Source organism: Ustilaginoidea virens, chromosome 4, assembly GCF_000687475.1.
Source record: "Ustilaginoidea virens chromosome 4, complete sequence".
Classification (NCBI taxonomy): Eukaryota; Fungi; Ascomycota; class Sordariomycetes; order Hypocreales; family Clavicipitaceae; genus Ustilaginoidea; species Ustilaginoidea virens.
Window position 1 is genome coordinate 3,190,010 of NC_057319.1, and position 16,074 is coordinate 3,206,083.

Sequence of the window (16,074 nt, forward strand, 5' to 3'; positions counted from 1 at the left end):
CATGAATGTGCTGTTCAATGTATTTAGGTGTGCGTCTTGGCTCAAGTTTTTATTCCCTTGATGCGACAAGATAAAAACACCATGGAGAAAAAGAAAAGATGATGCGACAACAATCGTTGTCTCGTGCTCAATTCCGCTTCTTCTCCCATTCTTCTGATGAGCTAGCCGCTCCTTGCAGAAAAGATGCGACCCTCCGAGCCACGACCCACATTATGGCCCCGACAAAGATGAGATATCCTACGGTCGGCAAGAGAGACTCTGGGAGGGAGTTGAACAGGTATGGGTCTAGTATTAGGTCTACCAGGACAGGTGGAGGAGTCGTCATCAGCTTCTTATCGTCTGTGAAGTAGTCGGCTGCTGCTTGAATCTCAAACAGCAGGACCGAAAGATTTTCCAAGGAACCAATTGCTTTCCTTTCGATGCCATGGGCATGCCGCTGCGGAACTGCATGGGATTTGACGGATCGGAGGAGCTCAACATTTCCCAAGGCTGCACCCAGGGTATGAGCTTTGATGTTGAACCGAGTTGGTTCCTGTTATCGAATGTGAGACATGCGCAAAAACTTGGCGATGTGGTTCAAAGCTCGATTAGCGGAAAACACGATTTTTCCTTACCAGTGCTGACCAACAGATTCTCAATTCATATTTCTGGTTTTCGGTCAAGTTCGTGATTAGGATCCATGACGATAACCCACGTGACGGAGATTTCTCGGGCACGAATACGCGGCGCAAGTCGGCTCGCGCAGACAGCTCGTCGTCTGGCGATAGTCTGAGAATATCAAGCGAGGAAAGTACGTCGTCGGAGTCCGATGGACGAGGTCCGGTAAAGATGATTTTTTCGACGTTGGCAGTTGCGGCTCGGGCGAAGAGGCAAATGCAGACCGTTGAATAGACCAGGGCAGCAGCCAAGATGCGTTTAGCTGTCATGGTGCCGAGCGAGGAGACGGGCAAGGTCGGTCGGTGCTCATTGGCTGGTCATGACTGTGTTCCGATCCAAGCGACTTGACAATGCAGGGTGAAGGGTGTTCTTTGATGGTCCGGCTGATTGATGCCCATTGGGTGCGAGGCATACATAGGTGATGGTTGTGGCCGGAAGGTAGCGCTGTAGGCCTGGCGTCGGCGTGCAATTGGTGGTGTCAACGTGGGCAGGAGAAAAGCAACATGGACCGACGACACGTTGCCTGCCTGCCCGTCTGTGCGACGTCGTTGCCGCAGATGCAATCTGAAGTTTGCACGGGTGCACGACAACAAGGCCTCGGACAGGTAGATGAATGATAGATGATAGGTGCCTGGGCGGCCCGTCGGTACAGTACAGTACATGTAATTAATGTTCTAGCCCCGTCCGTCGCGGCAGCTGGTTGGCTGGCTGTTGGGTCACTGAATTATTGACATTTGACGGCACACGAGATGAACAGCTGGGAGGGGGGTCCTGACAGCGAGTCTTTAGGTGGCAGCTGGGCAGTTCTTCACTTTTTCCACTTTGCAAGGTGGAGCTGGGTGATTGCAAACGACATCAAATAGAAAAAAAAAAAAAAAAGGAAAAATCGAAGTAAAGTGAGAAACAAAAGGAGCAAAAGGAAAATAACCAGCGATTGAACAGAGGCAACCGACACACCGTGCAGGTCCCCAGCATCAAGTGACCTTTCCGGCGAGATGATTTGCGGGCCCAGCTACGGAGCTCCCCATAGTACGGAGTACTCCGTACGTGCAAACAAACATTTAGACGGAGTACGTAGTACATGGTGGCCAGCTCTTGCTCAGGTCGGTCGGTCGAGCGGTGAGCAACCGCAGGGCCCTCGCAGACGCGCTTACCTCTTTCGAGGCACCAGACAACAAGGGAGTCAACAAGTCCCCGCACCCCCCCCCCCCCCCCTCCCCCCCCAAGACAGCGCAACAATGTCTCCTTCGCCCCTTTCCCCTGGTCACACAAATTTCCCCACCCATTTTCCTTCTCCCTGTCAAGCCGAACCGAGACTCCCTTAGCATCACACGTACCCAATCCGCGAACCTGCGAGAAAATTACTCGGCAGACAGTGCCCATCTTGGCTTTGGTCTTCCCCTGATTTATTTTCCACATCCATATAACTTTTTTTTTTGTTTTTTGTTTTTTTGTTTCTCTGCCTCTTACTGCCCCTTCTTGCATCGTCATTCGCGAAAATGCGTGAGGTTATCAGCATCAACGGTAAAGAGCTTTAGCTGCCCCTCCTTTAAGCTTTCCTTGCCTCACCGCGTTCGTTCCCTATCCCTCAGAGCCAAGGAAATGCTGACCTGCTGCATCTAGTCGGCCAGGCTGGTTGCCAAATCGCCAATTCTTGCTGGGAGGTACGTTTGCCCTGAGTGCTCGGCTTCGGTTTTTAGACAGGTTCCCCGATTCGGCTGACCATTGATGTTACTTATTCACAGCTCTACTGCCTCGAGCACGGTATTCAGGTAAAGACCTACCATTAGTGCCAGCTCCCTCTTCATCCAACGACGACATGCAATATATACGGCCATGACTAACGATCAACGAAATGTTGGCAGCCCGATGGTTATCTCACTGAAGAGCGAAAGGCTCAGGATCCTGATCAGGGCTTCAGCACTTTCTTCTCCGAAACTGGTACGGAAAAAAAAAATCCCTTTATTTCTTTTCCTTTCATCATTGCTTCCGGATCCCTCACCTTTCCCGTAGGCAGCTGCGCCGCCAAGCATGGAGCTAACCAGGTAAAATCACTCAGGCCAGGGAAAGTATGTTCCTCGTGCCATCTACTGCGATCTCGAGCCCAATGTCGTCGACGAGGTCCGCACCGGCGCCTACCGGAACCTTTTCCACCCCGAGATGATGATTACTGGCAAGGAAGATGCTTCCAACAACTACGCCCGTGGTCACTACACCGTCGGCAAGGAACTCATTGAGGGCGTTCTGGACAAGATCCGTCGTGTTGCCGATAACTGCGTTGGTCTTCAGGGGTTCCTCGTTTTCCACTCCTTTGGTGGCGGTACGGGCTCCGGGTTTGGTGCTTTGTTGATGGAGCGTCTGTCCGTCGACTACGGCAAAAAGAGCAAGCTTGAATTCTGTGTTTATCCCGCCCCGCAAACCGCCACCTCGGTCGTGGAGCCTTACAACTCTATTCTCACCACCCACACCACTCTCGAGCACTCCGACTGCTCCTTCATGGTAGATAACGAGGCCATCTACGACATCTGCCGCCGTAACTTGGGCCTTGAGCGTCCCAACTACGAGAACCTCAATCGTTTGATTGCCCAGGGTCAGTTCACCGCATGTACTGCGTCAGCTTCCAGAAAGGCTGCAGCGAGCTAACTCGGATTTTGCCCTTCAGTCGTCTCCTCCATCACTGCCTCTCTTCGATTCGATGGTTCCCTGAACGTTGATTTGAACGAGTTCCAGACCAACTTGGTGCCTTACCCTAGAATTCATTTCCCTCTTGTCGCCTACTCCCCCGTCATCTCGGCTGCCAAGGCTGCCCACGAAGCCAACTCGGTCCAGGAGATTACCATGTCCTGCTTTGAACCCAACAATCAAATGGTCAAATGCGACCCGCGTCTCGGCAAATATATGGCCACCTGCCTGTTGTACCGAGGTGACGTCGTGCCGAACGACACCCACGCTGCTGTCGCCTCTCTCAAGACCAAGCGCTCCATCCAGTTTGTCGACTGGTGTCCCACTGGTTTCAAGCTTGGTATCTGCTACCAGGCTCCTGAAAATGTTCCCAACGGCGATTTGGCCAAGGTCAACCGTGCCGTGTAAGTTTTCCCTCATGGCATCCAAGACTGTAGCTTGCTTGCTAATTTATGAAATGTAGCTGCATGCTTTCCAACACCACCGCCATTGCTGAGGCTTGGAGCTCTCTGTCCACAAAGTTCGATCTGATGCACTCTAAGCGCGCTTTCGTGCACTGGTACGTGGGTGAGGGTATGGAGGAAGGTGAATTCTCAGAGGCTCGTGAGGATTTGGCTGCACTGGAGCGCGATTACGAGGAAGTTGCTGCCGATTCTATGGGTGAGGAGGAGCTCGAGGCCGAGTACTAGACAGACAGCTTTGCACACGAGGGTTGAATGAAACGCCCGGTGGGCAATGTCGCACTCTTGTCTCATACCCCGGCCCCGGTCCGGTGATGGGTGTATTGCTCTTTGACAAAAACTTTTAGCCAACCCAGTTTTTTTAATATCAGGAAAAAGATTACTGTAGATATGAGATTCAAACATTACCGCTGATAAGCCAATGGCGAGAAAACGCAGAAAGACTAGTCTCTTGTTCCTCGTAGCCAACATCTTCTGGCCGCCGTCTGCTGCCCATGTGCTGTCCATGTCCAAACTAGCCTGGCGCGGGGGTGGCAATACCGCTCGGTTGATTTGACGGGCCGGTGTAAAAGCCGATGCTACGCGCCGTTGTCGAATCTCTGGGAAAGCTACGGGGATTGTCATTTGACATTTGACATTTCGCATTTCACATTTCGCATCCTTATTTGTCGTGGCCCTTCGGGTGGCTTTGCTGCAATATCGCTTTCAAATTCTCCCTTGTTTTTTTTCAAAGGAAAAGAATGACGCTCGTTCGATCCGTTGTTTGCAGGGCCTGCAGGCGGTCTCAGTTTCAAATGCGACGGGGCTTGGCAACAGCCAGCACTCCACAGGCAGCCCCAAACAATAAAGTCAAACTTGTTGAAGTTGGTCCCCGGGATGGACTGCAGAATGAAAAAAAGGCCATCCCCCTCGCCACCAAGATAGAACTTATTGAGAGGTTGGCGAGAACCGGTGTTTCTACCATTGAGGCGGGCTCCTTTGTGTCTCCCAAATGGGTCCCTCAGGTACGCTGGCTTTGCGTTCCCGGCGAAGAAGAAGAAAGAGCTCAGGCTTACCGAAGAGGAGAGAATCTGACTCAATGGTTCGATGATTTAGATGGCGAACTCGAGCGAAATCTTGGAGCATATTTTGCAGAAAAAAGTCCAGTCTCCAGTTCCGGTGACGTACTCGTTCTTGGCACCAAATACCAGGGGGCTTCACAACGCGACCGACATTCTAAAGGCCAACCCAAAGTCCTTTTCCCCTCAGGCGGATGCTGAAACTGGTAGCAACGGGCAGGGCAAACCCGCTCTGGAAATGGCAGTGTTTGCAGCAGCTACCGAGAGCTTCTCGCAAAAGAACCTGAACTGCGACATCCAAACATCCTTGGACCGGTTCAAGGCCGTGATCCAAGACTCCAAGGCTCTTGGTCTACGGGTCCGGGCCTACATATCTGTCGTCTTGGGCTGCCCCTTTGAGGGGTTCGACGTCTATCCTCAAAAGGTTGCCGAAATCGCCACGGAGCTCCTCGAGGCCGGGGCTGATGAGATTTCGCTGGGCGACACCACGGGCATGGGCACTGCTCCCCGGACAAGCGCGCTGCTCCGGTGCATGTCCGCCGCGGGCATCCGGACCGAGGATATCGCCATGCATTTCCACGACACGTACGGCCAGGCGCTGGTGAACACGGCTGTCTCTCTGGAGCACGGCATCAGAACGTTCGACAGCAGCGTAGGCGGGCTCGGCGGCTGCCCCTACAGCCCCGGCGCGACCGGGAACGTTGCTACGGAGAACATGGTCTATTTCATGGAGACTCTGGGGATGGACACGGGCATTGACTTGGATGCCATGTGCGACATTGGGGCATGGATCACGGCAGAGTTGGGCAAGCCGAACGACAGCACTGTTGGGAAGGCGGTTCTCGGGGCCAGGGCGAGAGCCGCTTCCGAGGCGGGCAAATCCGGGTAGGATGTGCCGATGTGTATCGGAGATGGGAATGGGTGATGGAAACTGGAGGAGAAGACGAAGACGGGGGCAATATATCTGCCAACGGTGTGGATCTTGATGCTTCTTCCGTTCGAAACACGTTGTAAAATGTCCCCAAGGTTCCGAGGCGAGAGGGATTGATGACGCTGCTGGTATTGAAGATTCTTGAAGCTGCTTGGGTCGAAGATGCTTGATGCTACTAGTGTATTAAAAAAAGGTTGAGGATGCTTGATGCCGACGCATACATAAGGTCTTACATACTAAACCTTTAGGTACCTTCTGATACGTTTGACGATCAGCGGTTGAAGGACCCACTTTCCGAGTGTACCTACTACCATGGAAATACTAGCCGCTGAAGTCGGTGCTGTCCAAACACCCGTGGCGGGCACAGTCTCGGCGATCTCACTGGTTTGAAGTCACCCGAAAGGGGACCCACTTGCGGCCAGCCAAGCTCAACCTCTAGTTACCTCCAACCTCGCCTGGTCTACAAAGTAGCTTGTGCGTCAATCCTCCTCCTCCATCGTTCTCTCTCGCACCTCTGCTTGGGAGGAGAGGCTGACATCTCGGCTGCTTTTCCGGCTCTACCGACTTTCCTGTCCGCCAGCCTGCCAAAACGTCGGTCCCTTCACCTTGGCACACACACCCCGCCAGATTTGATTGCACACCAGACTCCTTGAATCCGTCACAATGGGGGACCCTCGCGAGCCATCGTCGTACTCGGTCGTGCCACGACTCCGATACAATACCGTCGGTGGTGTCAATGGCCCGCTGGTCATTCTTGAGAATGTAGGCTGAATCTCGTTTGAGCCCGATGTGGTCAGAAACACTGGCAAGTGCCGGAAAGCTGATGAATGGCGTCATTAGGTCAAATTCCCGAGATACAATGAGATTGTGTCACTGACGCTCCCCGACGGATCCGTGCGATCCGGTCAAGTTCTGGAAGCTCGAGGTTTGTGGCCATACACGTTGCAATGAGACTCGTGAGACTCATGGTGGCTAACATTGTTTGGCAGGTGATCGAGCCGTTGTTCAGGTATTTGGTTGTTGCGTACAGCTCGTCTACCAGAACTGGGATTGATCACACATGACAGGTATTCGAAGGTACTTCTGGTGTCGATGTCAAGAAGGTGAGGACGACCGGATCTCATTAGCACGGGACATGCTGGATCGCTGACATGGCATGAATAGACCAAAGTTGAGTTCACCGGCGAGAGCTTGAAGCTCGGAGTATCTGAGGATATGCTGGGACGTATATTTGATGGATCCGGGCGCGCTATTGATAAGGGACCCAAGGTTTTGGCCGAGGAGTATCTGGACATCAACGGGAGTCCGATCAACCCATACTCTCGTGTTCGTCTCAGCACCACGGCAGGAATCAAACCGGTCCTCGGCGTCATCCGCTAACAGTCTCAGTAGGAATACCCCGAGGAAATGATCTCTACAGGTATCTCTGCCATCGACACGATGAACTCGATTGCCCGAGGCCAAAAAATCCCCATCTTCTCGGCTTCTGGTCTGCCGCACAACGAGATCGCTGCCCAGATTTGCCGACAAGCTGGACTGGTCAAACAGCATGGGGTCACCAACAAGGGCGTTCACGACGCCCACGAAGAGAACTTCTCCATCGTGTTTGGCGCCATGGGCGTGAACCTGGAAACGGCCAGATTTTTCACTCGTGACTTTGAAGAGAATGGCAGTCTGGAACGTACCACTCTGTTTCTCAATCTTGCCAACGATCCAACGTAAGTGGTCGGCGTTGAATAATGTGGTTACCCTGAGAAAAACGAGTGCGGATGGTGTTGACGATGATGGCAGCATCGAACGTATTATTACTCCTCGTCTTGCTCTTACCACCGCCGAGTATTACGCCTATCAGCTGGAGAAGCACGTGTTGGTCATATTGACAGATTTGTCGGCATACTGTGATGCTCTTCGTGAGGTGTCGGCCGCACGTGAAGAAGTTCCCGGACGACGTGGCTTCCCTGGCTACATGTACACCGATTTGTCCACCATTTACGAGCGAGCTGGTCGTGTCGAGGGGCGCAACGGGTCCATCACACAGATTCCCATCTTGACCATGCCCAACGACGACATTACTCACCCGATTCCCGACTTGACCGGATACATCACCGAGGGCCAGATCTTTGTCGATCGACCACTTCACAATCGTGGAATTTACCCACCGATCAACGTTCTCCCTTCACTGTCCCGTCTGATGAAGTCGGCCATCGGCGAAGGAATGACTCGCAGGGATCACGGTGATGTGTCGAACCAGCTGTACGCCAAGTATGCCATTGGGCGCGACGCTGCTGCCATGAAGGCGGTCGTGGGTGAAGAAGCCCTGTCTGCCGAGGATAAGCTTTCGCTCGAGTTTCTGGACAAGTTTGAACGGCAATTCATCTCGCAAGGCGCGTACGAGTCGCGGACCATTTTCGAGTCACTGGATCTGGCATGGAGCCTGCTTCGAATCTATCCCAAGGACCTTCTCAACCGAATCCCCGCCAAAGTTCTGAGCGAGTTTTACCAGCGTGCTCACAAGGATGCCAAGTCAAAGGGCAAGGCGCAGAGTGACGTGGCAGCAAAGGACCAGCAGCAGACGGAGGAGAACCTGATTGACGCATAACTAGAACCAAGCAAGGGTCGACGTCTTTGGGCGCGATGGCGGACGGCGGACGGCGGACGGCGGACGGCGGACGGAGTGGAGGATGGTTGTTTATGTGCACAAGCACTCGAAGGAGCAGAGTATTGAAGGGAGAAGGCGCGATTAGAGCGCAGCGCCGTTGAGGGACGAGGACATGCATGCGGTAGGGGTGCGGCTCAGGTTGCAGAGGGCATTGCGTTTGTTCCGTCGTTCAGCCCCTATATGTGTACGTGTATAAGTGCGCCGAGGAGAGACTGTAGTTTTGCAAGGAGACGAATCAACTTTGGCATCTATCATGACGGACCCTCGCCCCTCGCTTGCATTCGATTGGATGTACTAGGTAGCATGGAGACGTACTCCGTAGTCTTTATAGAATCTGAGAGGTGCCTGATGCATGATGCAGCTGCTAAGCTGACGGCCGGGCCTGTGCCACATGCCTTATGTACCTACTACGGTGCTCTTTGGTGGGAGAGGAACCGGGGGGAAAGTGGGGTGAAGGGGTGCGTGTAAAGATGGCTTGGACACTGTGCTGGCTGTACGGAGTATGCTGTAGTTGACGCTAGTTGACGCTGTACGGAAAACAGCGTTAGATGCTCTCATGTTGCTTTGTAAATTCTGTCAAACGAACGCATCATCGCAGCATGTATATGAAGCCCCAAGAACGGTCACTTTATGGGGCGCCGTCAGCCGTCAGCCACCGGTCGATCTTGCTCCACCTTGTGGTTAGCAAGCTGCCGCAGTGCCGCTAGTTGCTTTTTCCAGCCGTCAACTTGGCTCAGCAGCAAGCAGCCCGGCGGTTTGGATTGATGCTTGCACTCCGTACTCGGTGCTCCCAGCCGTCCCCCAGGCTGGGTGGGTTCCGGGGGAGCAACCTTTGTCCATTGACAGAACATGGAAAACGAGGGGGAAGGCAACGGGCCAACACGGGAGCTGGCTGCTTATGGTGGTACTAGGGCCGCCGTGGGCTCGTGGTACGGGGAGGGGGAGGGGAAGTGGTGAAGATGGCGGCGGAAATTGTCATCTGGTCGTCTCTCGGTGGCATCGGTGGCATCGGTGGCATCGGTGGCATCGTTGCATTGCGTCTGTCCACTCGGCAACAAACTTATAAAAGCAGCCCGTCGATCCCCCGTCGATCCCCTGGACTCCCCCGCCCCTGGAGCTTGCCGCCCATGTCAGCTTGGTAGCGGCCGTTTTTGTCCGACTCGGAGAGCTGCTCCCTGCCTGCTTGTCGACATTTGCGGTGACGAAGCACAAGTCAGGTCGGTATCTTCCTTGGATCGGATCCCCACCCCCCATTTGAGCGAGGTGACTGACTGACAGGTAGCTAGCGGCATTGCCACTTCTTCCCTCGGCATCCTTCACGAAAACGCAGTGCAGCCAGCCAGCCAGCCAGCCATGGGTTGGAGTTTTCGGCTTGCGGCCTTGGCAGGCCTCGCCCTCCTCCCCTTGTGCCTCTGCGCCACGGCGCCAGACTCGAATGCCCGCCGCCGAAGCCCCGGACCTGACCGGGACGGCAAGTATTGGATCTACGGCGACGGCGTATACGCCTCCTTCATCGCGTACGGGGCATCCGTCTCCAACCTGTTCGTCAAGGACCAGTACGGCATCGACCGCGACGTCGTGGCCGGCTTCGACAACGCGTCCTACTACGGCCTGGACAGGCTGCATCCTCATTTTGGCGGAGTCCCGGGTCGCTATGCCAACCGCATCAGGAACTCTACCTTTGCCATCGACGGCCAGACGTACCACGTCACGCCCAACGAGAACCCGACCAGGGACAGCCCCGGCGGCGTAGACACCCTGCACGGCGGCCCCGACGGCTGGGACTGGCGCAACTTCACCGTCGTGTCTCACTCCGACAGCAGCATCACCTTCTCCATCGTCGACCCGGACGGCAAGGAGGGATTCCCCGGCCAGGTCGTCTCCCTCATCACCTACGTACTCAACGGGAGGGACTGGGACCTGAGCATGGTTGCCCAGGCGACGACCAAGAAGACGCCCATCATGCTCAGCAGCCACACGTACTGGAACCTGGACGGGTTCGCCAACAACCAGACCAACACGGTCTTGAACCACACCCTGCACATGCCCTACGCGGGGACGCGCATCGGCGTCGACAGCATCCTGGTCCCCACGGGAGACATGCTGGCAAACAAGAAGGGCGGCGTCAACGACTTTTGGAGCGAGCCGAAGCAGATTGGCGCCTCTTTTGGCGACGAGGACCTCGAGGGCAACTGCGGCTTGCACTGCGTTGGTTATGGTGAGTGAGTGAGTGAGTGAGCGAGCAGCAGCGGATGGGGCTTGTGTTCGTTCGGGCGGGCGGGCGGAGGAGATGGACGTTGCCTGTCGCGAGACCGTGTCAATATTTGCCCGAAACCACCTTTCTGCCGCTGCTCTTTTTTACCTTTACCGGGCAGAGGGGAAAGGCCAAGGGAAAGCAGAGGCCCAGGGGGGGAGAGGGGGTTGGTCCAGAAGCTGACTTTTTGCCTCTGCAGACACTTGCTACATCAACAACCGCGGAGCCATGGGCCCATACGACTGGCGCAAACAAGGCCCCGTCGCCACCCTGTCGTCGGCCTGGTCCGGCATCCGGCTCGACATCTACACCGACCAGGACGCCTTCCAGCTGTACTCTTGCAACGCACAAAACGGCACCGTGGCCCTCAAGAAGACGCAGGGTGTGCGGGGCCAGGGCGACGACAAGCACCGGTTTCCGCGCACCATCCCCAAGTACGGGTGTCTCGTGCTCGAGGTGCAGGATTACATTGACGGCATCAACAACCCGGAGTGGATGAGAGGGAGGAAGCAGATTTACGAGCCTGGCGGCGACGCGTACGTGCTGCAGGCCAAGTACCGATTCAGCCTGACGAGGGAGCACGGCAATGACGAGAAGAAGTTGTCTCGGTAGCTGCAGCGTTGCGAGAAGCCAGGATCTGACGTTTGGTGGAATCGGAGCGCGGGAAAGTTGGTGGGGGAGAAGTCAATCTGACTCTGACGTCGTGTCACATGACCTCACCTGTGTTGTCACATATCCTAACTCAGCTCAATGAAGCCTTTTTCACATCACAGTCGTCTTGGCGCCAGCTGCGGGGTACATGCAACCTACCTCTTTGCTGGGTACCTTAGGTACCTGTGACGGGGCATGGGCGTCATGGCTGCACGAGCCTTGTGATAATGACGGGCAAGGAGCTTTTTTTTTAAGGGAAAAAAAAGGAAAAAAAGAAAAGAAAAGAAAAAATCGAATCGCAACCTGCTACTCCGCACCCGCCGCGGAAAAAGACAACGGCCTCGGCTTGGATCTGCAGCAGGCCACCAGAAGGAGGTAGGCACCCAGGGTTGCTGTACGGAGTACCAGACACTCACTCAACGGCGACGGTAGAATGTACCTCACTCGTACTTTAGGTACCTAAGGTAAGGTACCTAGGTACCTAGATACCGTGCCCAGTCAAAAAGCGGGGACCGCTTGAAAGAGTTTGGAGTGGGGTTGTTTATCCAGACGACTCTCTCTCTCTGCCTGCATAAAAAAACAACCTGTCTTTACCCATTCCTTTTCTCATTCATTTATTTCCTCGGAAAAAGAAGCAAAGTAAGAGGCAGAGGGGGGGGGGAGAAGAAACCGAAACCTAGACCAGATACGCCCAGGCCGCATCGAATGGAAACCGACAGGGCGCAAGTCGATCTCGGTATCGCGGCCGATATTGAAGAGGCCCAGCTGGCCCAAGCCGCTGAGCCCGAGGCCGCCAGCGCGGATGCACCGCCGGCAACGGCGAAGCAGCCCAGGAAGCGCTTCATAGGGAGGCGGGCGGCGGCGGCGGAAGCGGCGGCGGCGGCGGCAAAGAATGACCAGCTCGGCACTCAGCACGAAAGCGGTGCCATCCAGGGTTCGTTCCTTTCCGTGCAAGACGGCCACGACGCATCGGGAAATGGGGATCGGGAGGGGGGGAGGGGGGGCTGCCTCCTCGCTGCCTCCTCGCCGACACGAGCTGACACGAGCTGACACACGAGTCTGATGCGCGCCAGCGGCCAAACCGAGGAGAGCACCTCGCCTGCTCAACAGAGTCCCCGCCGAGATCCTCCAAGACGCCAGGCTGAAAGAGGCCATCGCCCTCCTGCCGGCCAACTACAACTTCGAGATCCCCAAGACGATCCACAGGATCCGCACGCTGGGGTCGACGAGAGTTGCCCTCCAGATGCCAGAGGGGCTGCTCCTGTTCGCCACCACCATTTCCGACATCCTGACCCAGTTCTGCCCCGGCGTGGAAACGCTCATCATGGGCGACGTGACGTACGGGGCGTGCTGCATCGACGACTACACAGCCCGCGCCCTGGGATGCGACCTCCTGGTGCACTACGCCCACAGCTGCCTCATCCCCGTGGACGTGACCAAGATCAAGACGCTGTACGTCTTTGTCGACATCAGCATCGACACGGCCCACCTGCTCGCGTCGCTGGAGCGCAACTTTGCCTCGGGCAAGACGATCGCCGTCGTCGGCACCATCCAGTTCAACGCCACCATCCACGGGGTGAGGGGCTCCCTCGAGGCGGCGGGCTTCCACGTCGTGGTGCCCCAGATCGCGCCGCTGAGCAAGGGCGAGATCCTGGGGTGCACCTCCCCGCGGCTGGGGGACCAGGACGCCGTCGACGCGATCCTGTACCTGGGCGACGGCCGCTTCCACCTCGAGAGCATCATGATCCACAACCCGCGCGTGCCGGCGTACAGGTACGATCCGTACTCGAGACGGCTGACGCGCGAGGCGTACGGCCACGACGAGATGCAGTCTCTCCGGCGGGGCGCCATAGCCGCGGCGAGGACGGCCCGCAGATGGGGGCTGATCCTCGGCTCCCTGGGACGCCAGGGCAACCCGCACACCATGGCGCTGATCGAGAAGCGGCTGGCCGAGATGGGCGTTCCGTGGATCAACCTGCTGCTGAGCGAGATCTTCCCGGGCAAGCTGGCCATGATGAGCGACGTCGAGTGCTGGGTGCAGGTTGCCTGTCCGAGGCTGAGCATCGACTGGGGATACGCGTTTCCGCGGCCGCTGCTGACGCCGTACGAAGCCCTGGTCGCGCTGGGCGTCAAGGAAGAATGGGACAAGGGCAGCGTCTACCCGATGGATTATTACGGCAAGGACGGTCTCGGGAGAAGGCGGCCAGAGGATGCAGCAGGGGCTGGGGATGTTTAAGCAAAGACCAAGGTGGGTTGTTGGTTGGTGTTGGAGCGCAGGACCAGCCACGCGGCGGCAGCAGAAGAATATATTGCTGGCCTGGGGCTGTGCAGGAACACTCTGACTCGGAGTAGATGCTACGTTCGAGATGACGGCGCGCATTCATCATGTTACATCCCAAGGGGCGCCCGTAACTCTCCGCCGCGAGAGCCGTTCGCGAGCCCTGCGAATGTAGCCTCGGCTCTCTCCGAGGGACCGACCGTTCCGACACCAAAGACCCGCACGCAGAGAGAGACACGCCAGGGATTTGGGGAAATGCAGCCCTGACATGAAAAGTATCATTACCCATGAAAAGAAAAAAAACCAGCCCCAATACGACGGCGACATGCCCCCGTTCTCACGACGCACTCGAGCTCCCCACCGGCTCCGGCCGGCTCGAAAACACAATCTTGTACTTGATAATCTCCACCACCTCCAAGTCGTCGGCTGCTTGCCCGACGCGCGCGCCCGGCGAGCTGTCCAGCACCCCGCCGGCCTCGCGGCGGCGGCGGCGAACCACGGCCACCGCCCGGGGCAGCTTCTTGACCTCTCCCGCGAGGCGCTGGTACCGGCCGACGTGCATGTGGACGCGCTTCGTCCAGGCCGAGCCGGCGGCGGCGGCGGCGGCGGCGGCGGGGTCGCAGTCCGGGAACTCGATCGTGCCGACGCGGACCGCGGCCGCGCCATCGTCGGCGGGTAGGTTGATGGAGCCCTGCAGCTCGAGCAGGGCGAGGCCGGACGGCGTGTGGACGAGTTGGGGGAGGGGGTTCGGCGCGGCGGGGTGCGGCCGGCGAGGGGGGGGGTAGAGCGTTGCCGAGGCCATGGCGGCTTTCGGTCGGGGCTTGGTCGGGGCTTGGACGGGGCGGAGTTGGATTCAGCAGTCAGGGTGCGTCGCTTTGTGCAGGGGCTCCATTACGTGGAAAGCTGCATGTGGTTTGCGGTGCAAGGAAGCCGCGCGTGGTGCTTCTGCTGCATGGCGCGAGGTCGGTGGATGCATGGGAGGAAGACGGCGTGGCGTGGTGGGTGAAGTCTGGTAGATGCTAGAAAATTGGCTGGCCGTCGATGCCTGGGGATGGTTTTAGTGCCTCGGGCACCTACTTTAGGTACATACGTAACTTTGCAGGCGCTTGCACCGGCACGAGGCAGGCCTCACTCACTGGTTGGAGCGGCAATGGGCTGGGCTGCCCACCGCCAGCTGCCAGCCAGCTGCCAGCCAGCTGCCAACTTGCACCCCCCGCCCCGCCGTTTACCCCACTACAATCCAGGCCGACGACTGCTCGCCAGAGTACATATATATAAAGTCCAAATCGCCAGCCTCCAGGCTGCGCTGCAAATATCCTCCCCCTTTCCCCTTGGCGAGTCAAAGTGTGGCGCCAAGTCCCAAACCTCGGCCCCCGCGCAAGTAGAACCATGGAGCAAAGGGCCTACAGACCCTACGAGAACAAGCTCGCCATTGTCACGGGCGGATCTCGAGGTTCGTAACGTAGCCGTCCGGCGGGGGGGGGGGGGGGGGGGGGGGGGGGGCAACGTCCATCACGCTGCCCGCAGGCTTTGTTTGTCCTCCTCGCTGACCGGCCCCAAAAGGCATCGGAGAGGCCGTGACGAGACGCCTCGCCTCCAAGGGCGCCAACGTCCTCGTGGGCTACACATCGGAATCCTCCAGGGCGCCCACCCTCCAGCTCTGCTCTGATCTCTCGGCCGCCCACTCTGTCCGCTGCCTGCCCGTCCAGGCCGACCTCGGCGACCCGGCGGCGGCAGCTTCCGTCATTCTCGCCGCGGCCCGAGAGCTCTTCGTCTCGTACCATCATCATCATCATCGGCCCTCCTCGCCGGGCGCCGCGTTCCAGGTCGACATTCTCGTCAACAACGCCGGCGTGGCGTCCAACCAGGCCCTCAACGACGCCGCGCTGGGCCCCATCACCGCCCGGGACTTCACGCGCGTCTACGCCGTCAACGTCCTTGCGCCGCTGCTCCTCACGCAGGCCGTTGCGCCCTACTTGCCCACCGACGGTTCCGGACGCGTAGTCACTGTTTCCAGCGTCAGCTCCTCCATCGGCTATCCGGGCCAGTCCGTCTACGCCGGCAGCAAGGCGGCTGTGGAGGCCATGACGAGGACGTGGAGCCGAGAGCTTGCCGACAGGGCCACGGTGAATGCCGTGAACCCGGGCCCTGCCTGGGGAGACATGTACGCCCAGGCTGGGCACGAGTTCTGGAAGATCAACCAGCCGTACGTGGATGCCGCGCCGCTGGCTGCCTATCACGGCGAAAAGCGAGTTTTGGACCTCGCTGGCGAGGACGCGGAGAGGTTCGACAAGACGGTCAGGGAAGGGATGGGCGGACGGCGTCCGGGCTTCGCGGTCGAGATTGCCGGGACCATCGACATGCTGTGCTCGGCCGAGGCTGGGTGGACTACCGGCAGCGTCGTGTGTGCCAACGGGGGGATGAAGATGTCGATTGCGTGACC

General features: G+C 57.5%; 8 protein-coding genes across 8 annotated transcripts; 6 read left to right on the forward strand and 2 right to left on the reverse strand.

Moving 5' to 3' along the window:
• Positions 1-127: 127 nt before the first annotated feature.
• Positions 128-926, reverse strand: UV8b_05329 (uncharacterized protein; the record flags this gene model as incomplete). The annotated part of the gene is made up of 2 exons (XM_043142826.1): positions 128-532; positions 615-926. The coding sequence occupies 2 exons, from the start codon at positions 924-926 to the stop codon at positions 128-130; spliced, it is 717 nt and encodes a 238-aa protein (XP_042998759.1).
• Positions 927-2,156: 1,230 nt separating this feature from the next.
• On the forward strand, positions 2,157-4,028 carry UV8b_05330 (uncharacterized protein; the record flags this gene model as incomplete). The annotated part of the gene is made up of 7 exons (XM_043142827.1): positions 2,157-2,181; positions 2,281-2,321; positions 2,403-2,429; positions 2,523-2,598; positions 2,717-3,247; positions 3,320-3,743; positions 3,803-4,028. 7 exons carry the CDS (start codon positions 2,157-2,159, stop codon positions 4,026-4,028), a joined length of 1,350 nt encoding a protein of 449 aa, XP_042998760.1.
• Positions 4,029-4,594: 566 nt separating this feature from the next.
• Positions 4,595-5,747, forward strand: UV8b_05331 (uncharacterized protein; the record flags this gene model as incomplete). Its single annotated transcript, XM_043142828.1, has 2 exons — positions 4,595-4,804; positions 4,896-5,747. The coding sequence occupies 2 exons, from the start codon at positions 4,595-4,597 to the stop codon at positions 5,745-5,747; spliced, it is 1,062 nt and encodes a 353-aa protein (XP_042998761.1).
• A 705-nt stretch (positions 5,748-6,452) lies between these two features.
• Positions 6,453-8,388, forward strand: UV8b_05332 (uncharacterized protein; the record flags this gene model as incomplete). Its single annotated transcript, XM_043142829.1, has 7 exons — positions 6,453-6,551; positions 6,630-6,714; positions 6,779-6,798; positions 6,857-6,892; positions 6,954-7,115; positions 7,182-7,507; positions 7,581-8,388. The coding sequence occupies 7 exons, from the start codon at positions 6,453-6,455 to the stop codon at positions 8,386-8,388; spliced, it is 1,536 nt and encodes a 511-aa protein (XP_042998762.1).
• A 1,019-nt stretch (positions 8,389-9,407) lies between these two features.
• On the forward strand, positions 9,408-11,314 carry UV8b_05333 (uncharacterized protein; the record flags this gene model as incomplete). Its single annotated transcript, XM_043142830.1, has 4 exons — positions 9,408-9,476; positions 9,521-9,665; positions 9,731-10,666; positions 10,902-11,314. 4 exons carry the CDS (start codon positions 9,408-9,410, stop codon positions 11,312-11,314), a joined length of 1,563 nt encoding a protein of 520 aa, XP_042998763.1.
• A 744-nt stretch (positions 11,315-12,058) lies between these two features.
• Positions 12,059-13,589, forward strand: UV8b_05334 (uncharacterized protein; the record flags this gene model as incomplete). Its single annotated transcript, XM_043142831.1, has 2 exons — positions 12,059-12,287; positions 12,427-13,589. The coding sequence occupies 2 exons, from the start codon at positions 12,059-12,061 to the stop codon at positions 13,587-13,589; spliced, it is 1,392 nt and encodes a 463-aa protein (XP_042998764.1).
• Positions 13,590-13,968: 379 nt separating this feature from the next.
• UV8b_05335 (uncharacterized protein) lies at positions 13,969-14,433 on the reverse strand (the record flags this gene model as incomplete). Its single annotated transcript, XM_043142832.1, has 1 exon — positions 13,969-14,433. One exon carries the CDS (start codon positions 14,431-14,433, stop codon positions 13,969-13,971), a length of 465 nt encoding a protein of 154 aa, XP_042998765.1.
• A 587-nt stretch (positions 14,434-15,020) lies between these two features.
• On the forward strand, positions 15,021-16,072 carry UV8b_05336 (uncharacterized protein; the record flags this gene model as incomplete). Its single annotated transcript, XM_043142833.1, has 2 exons — positions 15,021-15,084; positions 15,195-16,072. 2 exons carry the CDS (start codon positions 15,021-15,023, stop codon positions 16,070-16,072), a joined length of 942 nt encoding a protein of 313 aa, XP_042998766.1.
• Between the last annotated feature and the right edge of the window lie 2 nt (positions 16,073-16,074).